The 19285-nt window shown below is 36.4% G+C and overlaps 1 protein-coding gene and 1 long non-coding RNA gene across 3 annotated transcripts in view; one reads left to right on the top strand and one right to left on the bottom strand.

The window, feature by feature from the left end:
- The window catches only part of LOC138714948 (uncharacterized), a 225612-nt gene that overhangs the window by 137964 nt on the left and 68363 nt on the right, over window positions 1–19285 (bottom strand). The window lies entirely within an intron of this gene.
- LOC138714942 (uncharacterized) lies at window positions 745–17887 on the top strand. 2 transcript variants are annotated; one of them, XM_069847243.1, is made up of 6 exons: window positions 745–936; window positions 6842–7048; window positions 11195–11446; window positions 14157–14249; window positions 14880–14999; window positions 16894–17887. In XM_069847243.1, the coding sequence occupies exons 1-6, from the start codon at window positions 802–804 to the stop codon at window positions 17035–17037; spliced, it is 951 nt and encodes a 316-aa protein (XP_069703344.1). In that variant the 5' UTR covers window positions 745–801; the 3' UTR covers window positions 17038–17887. The 2 variants fall into 2 exon arrangements, with proteins under 2 accessions (XP_069703344.1, XP_069703345.1); XM_069847244.1 differs by lacking the exon at window positions 14157–14249 and having other exon boundaries at window positions 753–936.

The following is a 19285-nucleotide window of genomic DNA, read 5'->3' as shown; positions in this document are numbered from 1 at the left end:
CACTCTCTCACGTTCTTCTTTGGTTCTACAGCTGTGTTCCAGCCTTGACTGCTCCAACTATGCTTCTCCATGTCCTTCGATCTAACACCTTTGTTTCCATCCTCTAACACCTGCTGCTATTACATCCTTAATCCGTCCGGCTTTCATTCGTTGAGGTTTCATAACATTTAAGTTTTGACGGGGAGGGGTTGTCAGCCCCACGTCCACCCCCAACCTGGAGGACCAGGTCCCATATTTATAACGTGGGAGAGGGTGACCCGGCTATACCTCCAGGCACTGGGTACCCATTTTAGTCGCCTTCTACGACATGCATGGGCTACAGTGGGACTATTCTTCAATCCCGGCCACCACACGGGATCTCTCTCACGTTACTCTTCAATATTCTTCAGAACTCAAGCCTAGCTGAGTTAAATATTATAAATGACAGATGAACGGAAGGAGAGGAGCACGTTGGTGGAATGAAAGAGAAAGAGTACCCTGAAAAAAAAAAAAAAAACCTTCTGCAGCGTCTGCTTTGTTCGCCACAAATGCCGTCACTCCGGGCCACCTGGGTGGAAGACTAGCGTGCTAGCGCTAGTAATAGATCTTCTATGACGGAGGAAGAGATTTGTGGTGGATGATGTGGTGTGTGTAGTGATGTTGCAGTATTAATAATAAGTACTTAGAGTAGAGGCGTGTTTCAGTTTATGGCGTTGTGAAGGCGGTTGTGACTTCAATGATTGTTTTACAAAATTCGTGTCTGTTTGCAGCGCTGACGATGATTCGGCCTCGGGAACGCACTCTTCCCTCGAGTCCTTAGCTATGTACACAGTTCTGTCGTCAGTATTCCCCTGGACGCGCCGCAACGTGCCGCTGCAAGTGCCTGACAGAGAAGGCGTCGACCTCAAGGGGGAACTGCCCTATTTCTGCCTCTTCTTATCCATCACCGTAATGCTCGTACGTGTGAATAAACTCACATTTAGATATGTAACTGTCGTTCATTTATGCCGCTGGATCAGGCGTTCACGGGTTCAAACTCGAGAGAAAGAGAGAGACCAGGGGCGTATTTTGCGGACTACCGGGGCTACCGGCGGTAGCCCAAGGAAATTACAAAAGAAAAAGTTTATAATATAACATAATGTAATAATTTTGTATTATTAGTTTTACCATAGTAATTAAAATTAAAGTAATTTTTAGATTTATATGCGCTCTCTGCTCTCGAAAAGAAACAAGTTGTCAAGGCGGCATCGCTGGAGAAACCGCTTGCTACGTGAGGTAGCCTGTGACCGTACCGCGCACGCTGTCCTGTCGCACAACTGCCCGTCCCCCCCTCTCCCTTCTGTTTCCATCGTGCAATGTAGGCCGGGCGAGTTGCCGCTCTCGTGATCGGTTTCTTCGCAGGCGCGAAGCAGCAATACGCTTAGTACGCTAGCTCATGAATGTGATTGTGTTCTTGCAGTGCATTATTTTAAATCTGTGACTGGTTCGAGTGTCTAAGAGTTATATTAATTGTGAATTATTAAGTTTTTAATTTCCCAATTAAGTGATATTGTGAAAAATATGGCAGAACAACTTTCTGGAGAGGTTTGTGTTGAAAATGACTGTGTAATAGAAGGTTTATTAAAAGTGCCTTTTAACCGTCGTACATAACAACGAGAAAGTTGAAATTGTGAAAATGGAAAGACCAACTCCTCAGTTAAATTTGTCCATGGACGTAAAAGAAAAACAGCGAGAGTACACACGCCATTTCACTTCAACATCATATAGTAAGTGGAATTGGTTATGTGGTACTTCTAAACTGTCTAAACTATTTTGCTGGCCATGTTTGTTATTTAGCCGCGAAACTAATGTGTGGTCAAAAGAGGGGTTTTCTAATATGAACTCCCTTCGAACGGCAGTCCTAGAATACGACAAATCAAAAGCTCATATTTGTAGTAGCATGAACTTTGCAAACTTTGGGAAGACAAGAATTGATTTACAGCTAGATAAGCAAAAAGCTCTACACATCAACCAACACAATGCTCTTGTGAAAAAGAAATCGGGAGATTTTACTGCATCTTATTAACGCAGTCTGCTTTCTAGGAAAACAAGAATTGGCTTTTCGGGGTCATAACGAGAGTGTGGAATCAGACAATATAGGAAATTATATTGAATATTTAAGTTCCTTAAGTGAATTTGACCATTTACTGGCCAATCATCTTGAGAGTTCAACAGTATTTCGTGGTACTTCTCTCGCAATTCAGAATGACTTAATATTTGCTATAAGTGGGGCTATGATAAAGAACATAAAACCTTTTGTGGCCATTGTTGTTGATGAAACAAGTTACTGCTCTAATCAGAGTCAATTGTCCACTGTTTTAAGATACGTCGACAGTACTGCCAATGTTCAAGAACGGTTTATAGGATTCACAAATGTCAGTTCGGACAAAACTCCTGCTGCTTTGTTTCAGCATGTGGAAGGTGTTATAGCAGAATACAATGTCGGCAATAAGTTAATTGCACAGACATATGATGGTGCTTCAGTTATGGCGGGAAATATTAATGGCTTAAAAACAAAAGTTCAAGAAAAGTATCCTCAAGCACTATTTGTCCATTGTTACAGCCATGTTCTCAATTTAGTTTTGCAACAAACTACTTCATCCATTCCAGAATGCCGCATTTTTTTTTCAAAACACTGTCGGGTTTAGCTGCATTTTTCTCATCATCTCCTAAAAGATCAGAAAACTCAAGGAATTTATGAACAAGAAACTCCCAAAAGTAGCACCAACTAGATTGAATTTTACATCTCGGCTTGTAAATACAGTAAAGGAATACAGAGAAAAACGGACTGCTTTCTTTAAAAATATCATTTGTAATGACTCTGAAGAAAACTGGGATGATGCTGTAAATGTGCAGGCTCAAGGATATTTGAATTTTTTCACACAGTTTCAGAATATATTTCTTCTTGAAGTCTATGCTAGAGTGTTCGCACATACAGATGTGCTCTACAATATTCTTCAGACAAAAAGTCTAGACATAGCATACTACTTGCAAGAGGTATCAAAGTTAAAAAAAAATACTATATCCGAGTTCAGACGTAGTGGGTTTCCGTCCATATGGAGTAATATGGAAAATGAAAATTCTTCAGCCAATACAATGGAACCACCATTAAGGCGAAGAAAAGGAGATGATGAATTGAAATACAGGCAGCTGTACTACAGCATACTAGATCGTATGCACATGGAAATTACTGACAGATTTTCTGATTATGGAAAGCTTCAGTTCACACATCTTCTAGATTCTCAAAAATTTTCTCCTTATAGAGAAAACTTCCCGAATGAGGCACTAAACAAATTATTTCAGTCCTATAACAGTCACTTTGATCAAATACGTTTAAAAATGAATTAAGTGTAATATAATCAGCAGAAGTCTTTGATTTTTCGAACAAACCTATCCATGAAATATTATCTGCCATATATGAAAACCAGCTGAACCAAGTTATTCCTGAAGTCCTTAAATTGGCAACATTAATTGTGACAATACCAGCTACGTCAGCATCGGTAGAAAGAACATTTTCTGCGTTGAAGAGAATAAAATCCTACTGTAGATCAACTCATACACAAGAACGTTTATCCGGCTTGGCACTAATATCCATTGAAAAGTCATTTCTACAGAAACTTTGCAAGTGGCCCATCTGTAATTTCAAGGACGAAGTCATCAACGTATTTTCGTCCCAATCAAGGCGTCTGGAATTCACATAAATATGTAAGGAATTTTATTATAGGGATTTTAAAATATATTTTGTGTAATAATAGGGTCAGACAAGTCTCCAGGTATCGATCAAATTCCAGCAGAATTAATACAAGAGGGTGGGAGTGCATTATATAGCGAAATTTATAAACTTGTACTTGCTATTTGGGAAAAGGAAATTGTACCAGAACAATGGAAGGAGTCCATAATTGTACCTATTTTTAAAAAGGGGGACAAAACCAACTGTGGTAACTTTCGAGGAATATCACTTTTGTTGACGTCGTACAAAATTTTGTCCAATATTCTTTTGAGAAGATTAACTCCGTACGTAGATGAAATCATTGGGGATCATCAGTGCGGTTTTCGGCGTAATAGATCGACTATTGATCATATTTTTTGTATTCGACAGATAATGGAGAAAAAATGGGAGTATAAGGGTACAGTACATCAGTTATTCATAGATTTCAAAAAGGCTTATGACTCGGTTAAGAGGGAAGTATTATATGATATTCTTATTGAATTTGGTATTCCCAAGAAACTAGTTCGATTAATTAAAATGTGTCTCAGTGAAACATACAGCAGAGTCCGTATAGGTCAGTTTCTATCTGATGCTTTTCCAATTCACTGCGGGCTAAAGCAGGAAGATGCACTATCACCTTTACTTTTTAACTTCGCTCTAGAATATGCCATTAGGAAAGTTCAGGATAACACAGAGGGTTTTGAATTGAACGGGTTACATCAGCTTCTTGTCTATGCGGATGACGTGAATATGTTAGGAGAAAATACACAAACGATTAGGGAAAACACGGAAATTTTACTTGAAGCAAGTAGAGCGATCGGTTTGGAAGTAAATCCCGAAAAGACAAAGTATATGATTATGTCTCGTGACCAGAATATTGTACGAAATGGAAATATAAAAATTGGAGATTTATCCTTCGAAGAGGTGGAAAAATTCAAATATTTTGGAGCAACAGTAACAAATATAAATGACACTCGGGAGGAAATTAAACGCAGAATAAATATGGGAAATGCGTGTTATTATTCGGTTGAGAAGCTCTTATCATCCAGTCTGCTTTCGAAAAATCTGAAAGTTAGAATTTATAAAACAGTTATATTACCGGTTCTTCTGTATGGTTGTGAAACTTGGAGTCTCACTCTGAGAGAGGAACATAGGTTCAGAGTGTTTGAGAATAAGGTGCTAAGGAAAATATTTGGGGCCAAGCGGGATGAAGTTACAGGAGAATGGAGAAAGTTACACAACACAGAACTGCACGCATTGTATTCTTCACCTGACATAATTAGGAACATAAAATCGAGACGTTTGAGATGGGCAGGGCATGTAGCACGTATGGGCGAATCCAGAAATGCATATAGAGTGTTAGTTGGGAGACCGGAGGGAAAAAGACCTTTAGGGAGGCCGAGACGTAGATGGGAGGATAATATTAAAATGGATTTGAGGGAGGTGGTATATGATGATAGAGACTGGATTAATCTTGCACAGGATAGGGACCGCTGGCGGGCTTATGTGAGGGCGGCAATGAACCTTCGGGTTCCTTAAAAGCCATTTGTAAGTAAGTAAGTAAGTAATAATAGGGTCAGTGGTAGCCCAAACCCTTTAACCAGTATACGCCACTGAGAGAGACAAACAGAAAGAAAGAGAGACAGAGAGAGATGCATTTTAAAAGCGATCAAAATTATTAGTTTGGCTCTGTTCAGAAAGGAATTAATGAAGTCTACAGGCTGTGATAGCTTTTCGACGCATAAAAGAAGTTTCGAATTAGAGGCGCAATTCTGTAGATATTTCTTGATTAGCCTATAAATACCGGTAATGCAAAAACGAAAGAAAAATGAATACAAGCGAAAAAATTACATAAAAGTTGTTGATTGTGATGATGATGATGATGATGATGATGATGATGATGATGATGATGATGATGATGATGATTGTGAATATATGGTTATACGAAACTAATAAAATTTAAAATATTACGGCTGAAGCAGACGAATTATGTAGTGTAATACGAAAAAGAAGTAGAAATGAATATAAGCGAAATATATTAAATTTGATGGTAATAATAATAATAATAATAATAATAATAATAATAATAATAATAATAATAATAATATACCTAACAATGACGGTAATTGATGATGATGATGATAACGATGATGATGATGATGATGATGATGGTTATACAAAGCTGATAATTTAAAAAATATTACGGAAGTAGCAGACGAATTATATAATGCGAAAAAGAAAGGGAAATAAAAAAAGATAAAAAGACACAAATTGAAGAAGTAGAAGAAAATATGATGATGATGATGATGATGATGATAATAATAATAATAACTATCGTTGGCGATGATGATGATGATGATGATGATGATGATGATGATGATGATGATGATTACACGAAACTTATAATACTTTCTAAATTATACATAATTATGTAATGCGAAAAAGAAAGGAAAATGTACAGTCTAAGAGCGGAAAATGATACAAATTGATGGTGCTGATTTTGATAAGAGCCTATGCTAATGATGGTGATGGGGAATAGCGTGACAAGAAATTGAAAGTAACAATAATTATGGGTCCTCTGAATGAGATTCTGGCTGATAGTACATCTATTATCAGGCAGTACATCTCACTTGACGATATGTGTCAGAGGAAGAATAATAAATTGTTTGTGTGCATCTGAAGTCTGATGAATGTAACTTAATATATAGTTAGTCTGCGATGTATGTATGTATGTATGTATGTATGTATGTATGTATGTATGTATGTATGTATGTATGTATGTATGTATGTATGTATGTATGTATGTATATATGTATGCCACCCTACACCATTATCTCCTGGCCTAGTTGTCTTATAAGTGGTGCCTTGGTCTCACTTGTGAGGTTCAGACCTGTCTTCTGACAGTTGACAAAACAACAACAACAATAATTATGGCGAATAATGTGAACATAGAAAGATGGAGGAAAGGTAAAGCGAAGTAGGTAGAAAGAGATTGTGGTGGTGATGATTATCTCATTTTATAAAAATTGGAAGGAAAGTCTTCGTAATGCAGGGACGTAATTACAATGAAGATGAACACTTAAATCGAATCTAGCATTTCACATTTTTTTACAGAGCTCTGGGTTGTTGTCTTTGGTTGTGAGCGTGAACACAATCATATGGAAGAGCGAGCGGGCACTTCTGACATCTACTGGCGAAGAGGACGAATTAATGGTGGCCGCAATCTTATCGTCCGTTTCCAGCGTCTTAGCGCTCAGTTGTTGCTATTTCGCATGGATCATACACAATGATGCTGTTGTCAGCAAGAGGCTTCTGATAGTCGTGAGTTCCTTTCAGTTTCAAACGGGATTTTTATCGAGCGTGGTGACTGAAACTCCTGAGTATTTGTAGTACTGAGTTGCGTAGTTATTGTTGTCACCTTTATTTTCTTCACTATAGTCATCATTATCACCCAAGTCATCACCATCACAGCAATCATTGCCGTAATTGCCACGTTCAACGTCTAGGTCTCTAGGGTTACCATCCGTTCTCATGGTCTGGACGTATCTTCTTTTTCAAGCCTGAAAAATTGGCCGGTAGTGCTTTAAGTAGATTGCGAAATTGCCTTCTTTTTGAGATATGAAAAACCTCTTAGACATTTTTCAATCAAATTTGACATCTCTAGTATTTTCTTTAACATTAGACATGAAAGTTCAACAACATCCTTATTTTGAAGAGCAAAATACCCAGTGATTTATATTGTTGTTAGTGTAGTCGCAGTTGCATAACAAGTTTTGATTTCAATGTCCTGAACTCCTGAGACAACAAAATAGTGAAATTTATGCGAATGAGAGCAACAAGTTCTTACATTAATGTTAACAACAATGTTCGATTCTTAGTTATAATATATTTTTAGTCGATGTGAAGTTGGCTGTTTCTGCCAGACACAATACCGAAACGAACAATTAATTAGGAAAGAGCGGAAAAAACGACTCAAACGCAGAATGCCTCATCTGTCCAACAGGCACATGTCATATTTATTTTGCTAATGAAAATAAATCTTATATAAATATACAGTATTTATACATAATTATGTAATGGCTTCATTGCCAGATGCAAGGCACTAGACAACAACAAACATAATTATGTAGCGGCAGTACTAACTTTTTAATCATTCCCTGAATATAATCAATAATAATATTTACAGTTAATTAACAGGGAGTTGTAATCCAGAAGCACGACAAACACTAAAGCTAGAAAAAAAAAATCCTACATTTGCTCTAACATAGACTTCATATTTATTTTAGCATTTCTTCATATCTAATTTCAACAAATGTAAGATTTCCTTAATATATTACTTTTTCTTAATAATTTTATATTTGTCGATTGCAATTTAAATATTTTTTCCTCAATCGCTTATGTCTATACTCTATACTGTATAGGGTAGTATTTGCATTTAAAAATAAAATTCTCTAATTAACACAATTTGAGAATTGACTCCTGCCTGGATTAAATTTTACAAGTTCCTCAATCGAGCCTGTCAAAACATGTTTAGATTACATGCATTGCAGATGTGGCTGAGATGTTTCGAAAGTGCCAGGCGCTGAAAATAGCTATTTATACTCGTAGAACAGAGATCGAAAACTCCAGGCCAAGACTTTTTTTGGACTTCCGATAGAAGAAAACGCAGAAGTAACTTTAAAATAATTCCGTTATTTGGAACGTGATCCACAGCTCGTCGCTCGAAGTTGCGTGGAAAATGCAAGTGCGAAGAATAGTTTTTAATTGGTACGAAGATAACGAAATAAGGCAGGGAAGAGAATGTAGATGCTGGTTTTAATACATCTGTCCAACTCTAATCTTTGACTAACGTCAATATTTGTCTTAGATGGTTTTATAATTATTAAGGATTTGACGTTTATTAAGGCGTTCTTCGTTCATTTATTCACCCTGTTTCATCTATTAGATGGTTAATATAATTTTCAATACAGATCTGTTAATACGTAGATATCAAAACATATTACACGATATCAGGGACGTACACTATCGATAGGAAAGTTTTGTAACTCAATAATTAACAAATTCATCTAAATGCTGTTTGTTGCATTGGACAGAGGAATTCACAAAGTTATTATGGTAAGAACAACATAATTCTATTTCTCGTGATCCCCACTAGAAACTAGATGTTTAATTGTTCTTATGTGTTACGTTAGCGACACTGTTATTCAATTCTTTGCTGCTGACATTTCCAACTTCATTAAGTCTTTCGAGGCACACGAATTGCAAATGTGAAGATCTGTAGATCACCATAAAAACTTAGTGAGCTCTGTCTTTTGCAGCAAACGACATTTGGATGAATTCGTTGGTTGTTGAGTTATAAAACTTTCCTATTGATAGTGTTCGTCCTGCGCAATCTGTACGAATACCTGTATATGAAGAGCAATTAATCAAAACGTAAATTGTCCACCTACGGTTAAAATTGAGTTTGGAGTGGCAGCGTTCTCTACACAACTGTGCAATTAAAATTCTCCAAATCGCAACCTGTTCCAACCATTTTTACACAGTCATGTGAGAAGCAACTAATCAAAACATAAATTGGGTAATGAAAATGTATGTTTTAATCACATTAAAATATGTGTGAAAATGAGGATTGAGAAATTTAAAACCTGTCACAGAAGTATTTAAATTCCGGCATCAAAAGTTAGAAAGTCACTGGCCGCACAGTGCATACAGTATCCAGACAGATAACACAACAAACATTAATCGCCAACACAACATAAAATGAGTAACAATTCGCGTTTCTTTGCTAAAATAAGATTGTAACAACTGCATGAATTCGTTAAATATCCACTAAACCGCATCAAAACATAAATTGTCCAAGTGAAATAGTGTTATAACTTCTATAATTTTGATTTTTTTTATTGAGATATGTGATTAATTCACCTTCAATCATAGATTTAAATAAGATTTTATTCATCTTTCTACTATGAATAGTTTAAAAAACTTAAAATTGTTTAACGACACGTTAAAAGTGTTAACATTTTTCCTTAGACAGACGGCCCGTTTCGACGCCGGTACTGCGTCATCTTCAGTGTCCTACGAACTACACGGTAGTTCTACTATGAGGTAGTTCGTAAGACACTGAAGATGACGCAGCACCGGCGTCGAAACGGGCCGTCTGTCTAAGGTACATAACCTTTTTTAAAAATTTTAACACTTTTAACGTGTCGTTAAACAATTTTAAGTTTTTTAAACAAAGTGTTAACGTGAACCAGAATCAATGAATATAAATAGTTTGGAAAATACGTATTTTTTGTGTCTCCTGGATTCGGAACACCTCAAAATCTGTGCTTCAGTGGTTGATCATGACAATATATTTTAAAAATATTGGAGTGACTTTATTGTCAAACGCCTGGCATTAGAAAAAAAACAACGTTTTGATTAGTTGCTCATATACAGTACGTTAAAATATGAATTTCAATATGACTTCTCTCATAATAAAAATTTCATTCAGATATCCATAGGATTCACTACGACTCGATCAATATGTAAGTTTCATCAACTACTGGATTTTCAGTTCAAAGTGTGTCATGGCTCGTTGCATGCCGTCATGTGGCTAGTCGATGAGTCTAGAGAATTCAATCTTCCTACACTTCCGCAGAGGTGTATTACTTATGTGCCAGAGAAGTTGCCTAGCAAGTACGGTGTTCATTCAGAAGAGTACTTACCGATACGTACGGTAACGCCGGTAGCGGCAGGAATGTGAACTGTTTCGAAACATGTACTGAGGTGAGTTTTTATCTTACTGTCGGGATATGTGGAGAGAGTTAAGACGATTACTTACGTATTTGTTGATATTAATTTCGACGGTCAACATGGACACGGAGCATTTTGTGTTGTGGAATATTGCCGTACGCAACCGATGTTAACAAATACCCTGCGTACGACTTGGCCGCACAAAACACAGTTCGAAAGAGGTTATGGTAGCACTCAGACCATACAGACCGCCATCTGTTGCTACGACGTTCAAGTTAAACCGTACACGTTCTGAAGTTCAGATTGAACGCCTTGATTAAAAGGCAACTTCTCTGACACAAAAGCTGAAACTCCCTTCAAATGTCTGACTCATCAACAGTGACGTCATGACACACTTTGAAATGAACACCCAGTATATACACAGAGTATAAATTTCAATACAATAAGTCTTCATGCGTGATGAAAACTTGAGATATCAAGACATCCGTATTGCAAATCGTACGAATTGTATTTTATATTCAATTGAATTCAGGGTACAGGTTCTAAGAATTAAGAAATACTGGAAGTACAAATGCATGAGTGGTTTCATGCAGTAAAAATATGTTATACGCGTATGGCTGTTTTGATATCAAAGATTAATTATCAGAAGAGAAAGCAAAATATTTTCTACGAGTTCTTGAGGAACAGTTTTCGCTTCGTGCATGATTTCAGAACGTCTTGATTGTATTGCAGCTGATCGCGGACGTCGTGCTTACTGGATCTGGTCTGGCTGCTGCAGCTCACATGAGCATCGTGTACCGATCAGGCATCAAACTCATACCAGGCAAGGAGAGAATCGGGCTTTCGTTCAGTACACCCAACAAGCAGGTCTTCGTCCTGGACTCTGCCTTCAGACGCGCCCTCAACGCCACGATGGCGAGAGAAATGGCGTACTATGACACAAACCCCTCCAGCAAAGACGCCTGGGACAAGCTTCAGTCTGAGGTAGGTGACGTATTACGATTAATAAAAATTAAAAAAAAATCTCACAATTTCGTAAACATTTAAATATATATTTCAGAAAACTATAATACCGTTTGCCTGTTCTATCATTTTCGTATATAATTAATGTTTCAAATTAAAAACACAATCAGTCTAATCTTATAAGAAACGTAAAAAATTATATATTACAGTTAGTGTTCATATAACTGTAATATATAATTTTTACGTTTCTTATCAAATCTATGAACACTGTATAATTGGCCCAACATGTGTGGTTTATCTTTGAATATATAGTCTAATCTTATTTAATGTAGCTATCGCAGACATCATTGAAATAATAAAGTACGCATACGCAGACGATATTATTCTAGGATCGAACAGTAAAGAAGATCTGCAAGACACAATAAACTAACTACAACATTGGGCAAATGGCAATGGATTCGGAACACCTCAAAATCTGTGCTTCATTGGCTGACCATGATAATATATTTGAAAAATATTGGAGTGCTAGAGCTCAAATGACTTTATTGTCAAACGCCTGGCATTAGAAAACAAGAACAACATTAGGCAAATGACTATAAACTTGAAGAAAACTGCCCTGATGATATTTAGGAGAGGAGGAAGAATTGCAGCAGAAGATAGAATCCAATACAATATGGAAGACGTAACAATTGTAATTTTTTCAAGTACCTAAGCATAATATTACAGTCCACTGGATCATCCTTTAGAGCCCATTAGAGAAAAAATAGCAGCCGCAATCAGAAACTTTTTACGATATCAAAGAACTCACCGAACTAGCACTACATACCACCATGCCACTATTCCGAGCCAAAATCGAACTTATCCTAACATACGGCATAGAACTATTCTAGAACCCTCAAAATCTGTGCTTCAGTGGCTGGCCATGATAATATCTTTGAAAAATATTGGAGTGCAAGAGGTCAAATGACTTTATTGTCAAACGCCTGGCATTAGAAAACAACAACAAAAACTATTCTGGAACCACCTAACGATCTAGGATCTAAGCGTCATGGAAGGAATCAAAGCGATATTCCTAAAAAGAATACTTGAAGTTCCTAAGTGGACACCTTCGAGACTAGTATACGAGCTGTGTTTCCTGATTGAAGAACTTAGGATAAGAAGACAGCTGCCATCTATACTCCAAGAGACAGAACTGTTCAGGGAAAGACAAGAAAGAAGAACGGAATTCTCCTGGATTTCTATGCACCAGAAGCCATGAAGGACGGTAGCTGGACAGGCCCAAACAACGACATGCGCAGCGCCCTAGCAAGATTAGCATCACATGGTTTTCACCATAAGCTATGTACAAAAAAGGCTTCCACGAACCCTCACCTCAATGCGTATGCAGCATCTGTGACCGACTCTGTGAGCGATACCACTTCAGCCAGTGCTTACAGAGAACAAAGTACAGCAAAGAACAATGACAAACAATGCAGAATCTGTAATCCTTGGAACTATACATGAACATTTGTGCGCTATTTACTTATTATTATTATTAAATTAAAAACACACAAAGATAATCGAAATATAGCTTAAGGCTGTCTATTTTATTTCAACAGCTCAGTATGTCCCAAGTCCCCCTGTTTCGGAAGATTTAATTATTGTGCGTATAATTATTTATACAGGTTGTAACGAAAAAAAAAAGTGGCCAAAACTACAGGTATAGGACTACTGCTCGTAAGTATAACAGAAAAATAGATATATCAACATGGATCCGCAAATGCTCGGTTTCTCAGTAGGACTTGCGAGTACGATCATAGTGCACTCCAGTGCGTTTGTTTGATGGAATTATGATGTATTCTGTTTACATTTCCTTAGATTAACTGTTCAAACTTTCGACCTTCTACCTGAATACAGGCCGCAGCTAGTCGTCTCATCGAGATCCGAACATGCTTGGCCTCCACGCTCACCAGATCTCAATCCATTGCACTTCTTTCTGTGAGGGCATTTAAAGTCGTTGCTGTATTCGACTCTTGTGGGTAATAAAGGAACTCTCTGACAGCGAATTCTGTAAGACTGTCAAACAAAAGCTATGCCAGGAATTTGGGAGCATGACACGACGAGCTGCAGCTTATATAAAGGCATGAGATAGATAATTTGAACAGATCATCTAAAGAAATATAAACAGAATGTATCAAAATAATTCCAGCAAATAAACGTACTGGAGTGCACTATGATCATACTTCCAATCCTTACACAGAAACTGAGCATTTCCGGACCCAAATGAGGAATCCATACTTGAAGTTCTTCCCACTTTTTTCGTTACACTCTGTATTTTTCTTTGAGAAAATGTTGAAAGTCTTGACATCCCCAGCTATTAGCCTAAATATGTACACCATCTGCAGCCATATATAGCTTAGGACAGGATTGAGCTAGCTTATTTTACGGGCGAATAGTGCTTTATTTAGCGGATTTAGAAGCAATATTGTAAGAACCTTTGCTATGCGTGGGTAGATTTAAAAGATCTTAAAAATTTGGATGGAACAGGCAGATATTTAAACAAATAACTACTAATACATTAATTTGTATAATTCCGTAAGTAAAATAAATATTAGGAATGACAGCAATAAATAAATATATACACCTATTTTACCTCAATTTTAGACTGGATTGTTGCAAAACTCAATAAACGAATAAGAGAAAGTAGGTCTATATGTAATCTTTGTGATATTCTTTTTTTTTTCTTGGTTAGAGTCGTTGCTGTGGTATTGAGGGATACAGAGACTGGTTGATTTTGCGAGAAAATGACAGTCTACCTCTTTCCTGCTGTCCTAAATCAATTTCTGTAAGTTTCAAAAGCATAACTTGAATTAATAACTCTCAATTTGTTTTTATTTAATGAAATTTATGACTTATTAAATGGTCATTTGTCTAAATACTGTAGTTCAAGTGATGGGTATTTTGTTTAAATGCTGCTGTGGCTCAAGCAATCCTATCCCTGATTAAAAATCCAATGGACCCGGTAAGATTTCTGGCATGTAAGTGGAGATATTTTCCCTTCATTTATGACTTGCTGTATGTAATCTTACTTTTTATCCTGTGCTGTCTTAAGAAGTGACTACACGCTCTGCTCTTCAACTAACCAGGAGGTAAATTTACTAATTGTGAATGTCTAATGTTGACTCAAAATCCTCATTTGAGTTTGAGCGCTACACACCAAAGAATCCAATTCTTAAAACAGATTATGATGATGATGATGATGATTATTATTATTATTATTATTATTATTATTATTATTATTATTATTATTATTATTATTATTATTATTAATGTTTTAACCATATCGTGTATAATTACATATTTACAGCACAAAAGATCTACATTTCTACAAGGTCGCAGTACTGGGTAGGTCCTAATGACCCCTCAATTAGTATATACAGGAGATGGTACTAATTTGTAGAATTTTCTTCTACAGAAACATGAGTGTTTTAACGAACGGTCCTTCAATTATGGGTGCGTACACGAACTGGGTACCAACCTGGCCTTGAGGGCATCAGCTGTTTCTGGATTCTCGCTGGTAACCCAATGCTTCATGGCAAGTATCGAATATAGGTATTGTTTTAATTAATGAACTGAAATAATATAGGCCTAATGGTTGTCACATGCGTTAATTACCATATTATGTCATTAATTCTCAATATATTTCAACACGATTCACTTCTATCCCAGGACACTTCCAGTGAGTTTTCAAACTTGGCGTCAATTTTTTAGGGAATTAGATAAACATTCTCCTTTCCTTAGTACCTTACAACAAATTTACGGTAATATATACATACAATATATTCTTTTACAAAAATTGTCTTTCTTTTTTCATATTCTGAAAGAAAATCGTAACAAAATTTATAGTTTTCTTCAAAAATCTATAACATCTTGTATTTCCAAGATCTACCAACTCTTCTTTATTATGACTCAGTCACCCGTATTTTAAGTACGAATCCCCAACACCCACATATGTATTCAAATTTAATGTATTCAATGATTTTTCACCAAATGTGTCAATGAATGTTTTACGACATCTAGTGTACAGGATTTGATTAGCACTCAGCAAAGAAATATGTTCAATTTATTGATTATATCATGGTTATTGAATATTCCACGGAAAACTGGGAAATTGCCTCAATTTCAAGATTTGTTTTTCTCAACAACGCAACTTAGCTGAAAACTGAAAATGCTCTTTAGCGCTAAACATCGCTGAGCAGCTTGGCGTCAACGGAAAGATTAATCGAGCTCTACACTTATTTAAAAGGAAAAAGCTGCAAACAAGTATGCTTACTTTATCATTGCATTATTATTATTATTATTATTATTATTATTATTATTATTATTATTATTATTATTATTATTATTATTAGACCTACACATTGTTAGACAGAGTGGAAGTAATAGGCCTGTAATTGTAGATTTTAACAGCTTATTCCTTGGATAGAGTACAACAAAAATTCTAATGCCATATTAGCCCCAAAAAAGTAGTTTGCCCTAGAGTTTAACATTGTTTTACTCGATAAGTACTGTACGATTCTGATTTTTACTCTTATCGTTAGAAACTAATAAGAAATTATTTATCCCATTGCACTTTTTAAATGAAATAAACGGTTTTCTTGCAAATTAAATAAAAGCATTACCACATATCGTTATTTTCAGCCATCAGGAAGTTTGGCAGCCCTACTACAGAGTATGGGACGAAACGCCAAGTGCGTGTATGTAGTTGAGCCTGCGGTGCGTTGTTGCCAAACTAGGCAGACTTTCAGCCTTATTTTCAAATTAACCATGTACCTAATTACAAAACGCATAATATGCTTTTATTTGTTTTAATATATTCTATTGCCCCCTTCAATCTGCATAATTACAGTATATCACTTCAACCTTGTAGGTACAACTCTCCCGCCGTCTGAGATTGACAGATGATTTCAATACAATAATAATAATCTAAGCAATTGAATAAATTTCGAAACGAGGTAGAGAAGATGAACTTTCAGCATGTACAGTGTGTTAGAGAAGTCGCTGTGCACCGTCCAGGCAAGGAGCGATCATTCACATCTCCTAAGAATGTCGGTACCAGTAGTTCCTCCATGGTTACCGAGGGAGGATTAGGAAGAGAGGGTGTGGAGGTAAATTAGAAGGCAAGATTGTACCAGTTATACGATACCTATCACTTCTTCGTACTTCGTTGCCTCATTTGTTAAACTGATTGTACTAGGACTTTTCTAACACTCTGTACAAGCATACTTTGTTGTTATTGAATATTGATTTTTAAGATGTTAGTCTATTTATTGTAATTTGTCTATGTAAATTTATTCTCCCCTGAGCAGGGGTTCGCTCTCTTTCATGGGAGTGCTAGAATTTTTGTAGATTTATGATTTCTTTGTATATTTTTCTAGCAATAAACTTATTATTAAACTTAAAAACGAATACATGTTTTCTTGTCCCAGGTCGGAACTCTTTTCCTCGCAGTCTGCATGTATATTAATGTAACGTGCACGAAGCCTGAAGATCAAACCGCCACATCTGTAAATTCACAATTGAAAGTTCAGATACCGGAGGAAGAAGCCAACATGCAGGAAACTGCTCTATAGGACTGCTTTAATATCTATCAATGAACATCTAAAACTCTTCTTGAAATACAAAGATATTTCCTTACCTCAGCAGTGTATACTTAATATAACTCGTATTTCCAAAAATGTGTCGACGCAACTGGTTAAAATAAGTAACTAGATTTTAGGAATAAAAGTTTTTGCAATAAATTAACTAACAATTGTGACAATGAAATTATTAAAACGGACACTCTGATTTCGGGAACTTGTAATTAATAAGAACAAAATATTAAACTTGCAATAAATTCTGAGCAAAAAGCAAAATATCAGCTTGAAAACATTGAGGTGATTGGTCTTCTTATTGGAGCTCGTGGTGTGATTCCCAAGTTTTTTGAAAGCTTCAGGAAGACGTTTGAAGTACCACAGACATTTACTATTGACATCATAACTTCAGTTTTGAAACGCTCTTGCCAAATTCTGAGTCATCATATTCACTCTGTTTAATTTCTTTTTCTTCACTGTATAATTCATATATGTTTATTTTAATTTTCTGTCAACAAATTTATGTAAACATTTAATATTGTAAAATTCATGTAGGAGAGTAGGGAAGAGTCGGTAGTATCGGACATCGGGTAATATCGGACAGTGAGTTTTTTTTCATCTACCACACGATTATAGTACCTGATTGACATGGTTACGTTTCTGTGATGTCGCATAGAGAAACGTAACCATGTCATTCAGGTACTACCATATGGTGGTAGATGAAAGAAACGCACTGTCCGATACTACCGATGTCCGATACACCCGACTCTCCCCTATATTGAGTCCTACTGGGCTACCTCCAATGGGAGGCAGTTAACAATTTAAATTTAAATATAATAAAATCTGTTAATTGGTCATTATATTATTAAGATAATGGCATATAAATCACTGAAATAATTTGCCACAATTTGAAAATTGATTAATAGGGGGGCATATACCAAGTAACCCATTGGATATAAGTTTTAATTGTAAGAACTATCTTGGGAGCATTGTCAATAGGACTAAAATAAGTGCCAACATTGTCAATACGTCTAAAGTAAATGCAAATAAGGGAGCTGAGACACCGCAGAGGTCGCCACAGTTAATGTCGCCATAAGTGTGGATTGTAATGCTTGTAAGGCGATTATCAATTTATTAGTTTTTTAAGTAGGTTATTTTACGAAGCTTTATCAACATCTTAGGTTATTTAGCGTCCGAATGAGATGAAGGTGATAATACATGTGAAATAAGTCCGGGGTCTAGCAACGAAAGTTACCCAGCATTTGTTCATATTGGGTTGAGGAAAAACCCCGGAAAAAAACCTCAACCAGGAACTTACCCCGACCGGGAATCGAACCCGGCCACCTGGTTTCGCGGCCAGACGCGCTAACCGTTACTCCACAGGTGTAGACAATTTATTAGTTAGATTTTCCTACACTTGCTTGAATTGTAATAACGTTACCATCGATATAAATACTAGGCCTATTTCTTTGAATCACCATTTTTTTTTTCCAGTTGATAGTAGGTTTGTTCCAGCAAGCAATTCAGAACGCGTTCCGAACTAATACCGAACTTGTTTCGACTCATGCGTCAGATGTGTACGGTGTCAGAACTATATATATAGTTCGGGATTTTACATTGTTGGAACGTTTCTTGAACTCTTCTTTCACGGCCTTCGGAGTTTCTTCTGATATTAAAATGATATTCATCTTCCGAAATTAATTCTTCGTAAAATATCACTATCAAATACATTGGTATTTGTCACTATCACCTTCCAAATCACTCATGATGGACTATTTTTTTTTATTTTAACCTACCTAGTCTGGATGCATTTTAACCATCTGTGTATGCGTCAGAAATTCAGAATTTCCAGTTCCTGCTCTTAATCTAGAACCAATTTCACTCGTTCCGAACGAGTTCTAAAGCACGTTGGAACAAAGAATTAGGAGTTCAGTATCGGTTCGGAATCAGTTCTAGTCTTGTTGGAACGCACATTGAGCTACTGCGCATGAGCAGGCAGTTCAGAATAGATTCTGAACCGTGCTGGAACAAACCTAGTGTGTACTACATTAATCGATTATCCATTATATTGAGAAATCAATTCCGCTCAATGTTTTTCACTTGTGTGTGACTCCTACAATGCATTTATCCCGAAATAAGTTTAAGCAACATTTTCTTCCAATATAGGCATCAATTTTATTTTTTTCTAGCCAATGGCGAGTACTTGACTTAAGTCATTCACCCATATGAAGCCAATTATGCACCGACA

This window comes from Periplaneta americana, chromosome 15 (assembly GCF_040183065.1).
Source record: "Periplaneta americana isolate PAMFEO1 chromosome 15, P.americana_PAMFEO1_priV1, whole genome shotgun sequence".
Classification (NCBI taxonomy): Eukaryota; Metazoa; Arthropoda; class Insecta; order Blattodea; family Blattidae; genus Periplaneta; species Periplaneta americana.
This window is presented reverse-complemented; position numbering and strand designations above follow the sequence as displayed.

Coding starts and splice junctions, on each gene's coding strand:
- LOC138714942 (XM_069847243.1), top strand. CDS start 802: ATGTACACAGTTCTGTCGTCAGTATTCCCCTGGACGCGCCGCAACGTG. Junction 7,049..11,194: donor GCAAGAGGCTTCTGATAGTC/GTGAGTTCCTTT, acceptor ATTGTATTGCAG/CTGATCGCGGACGTCGTGCT. Junction 15,000..16,893: donor TGGTAACCCAATGCTTCATG/GCAAGTATCGAA, acceptor TTCTTGTCCCAG/GTCGGAACTCTTTTCCTCGC.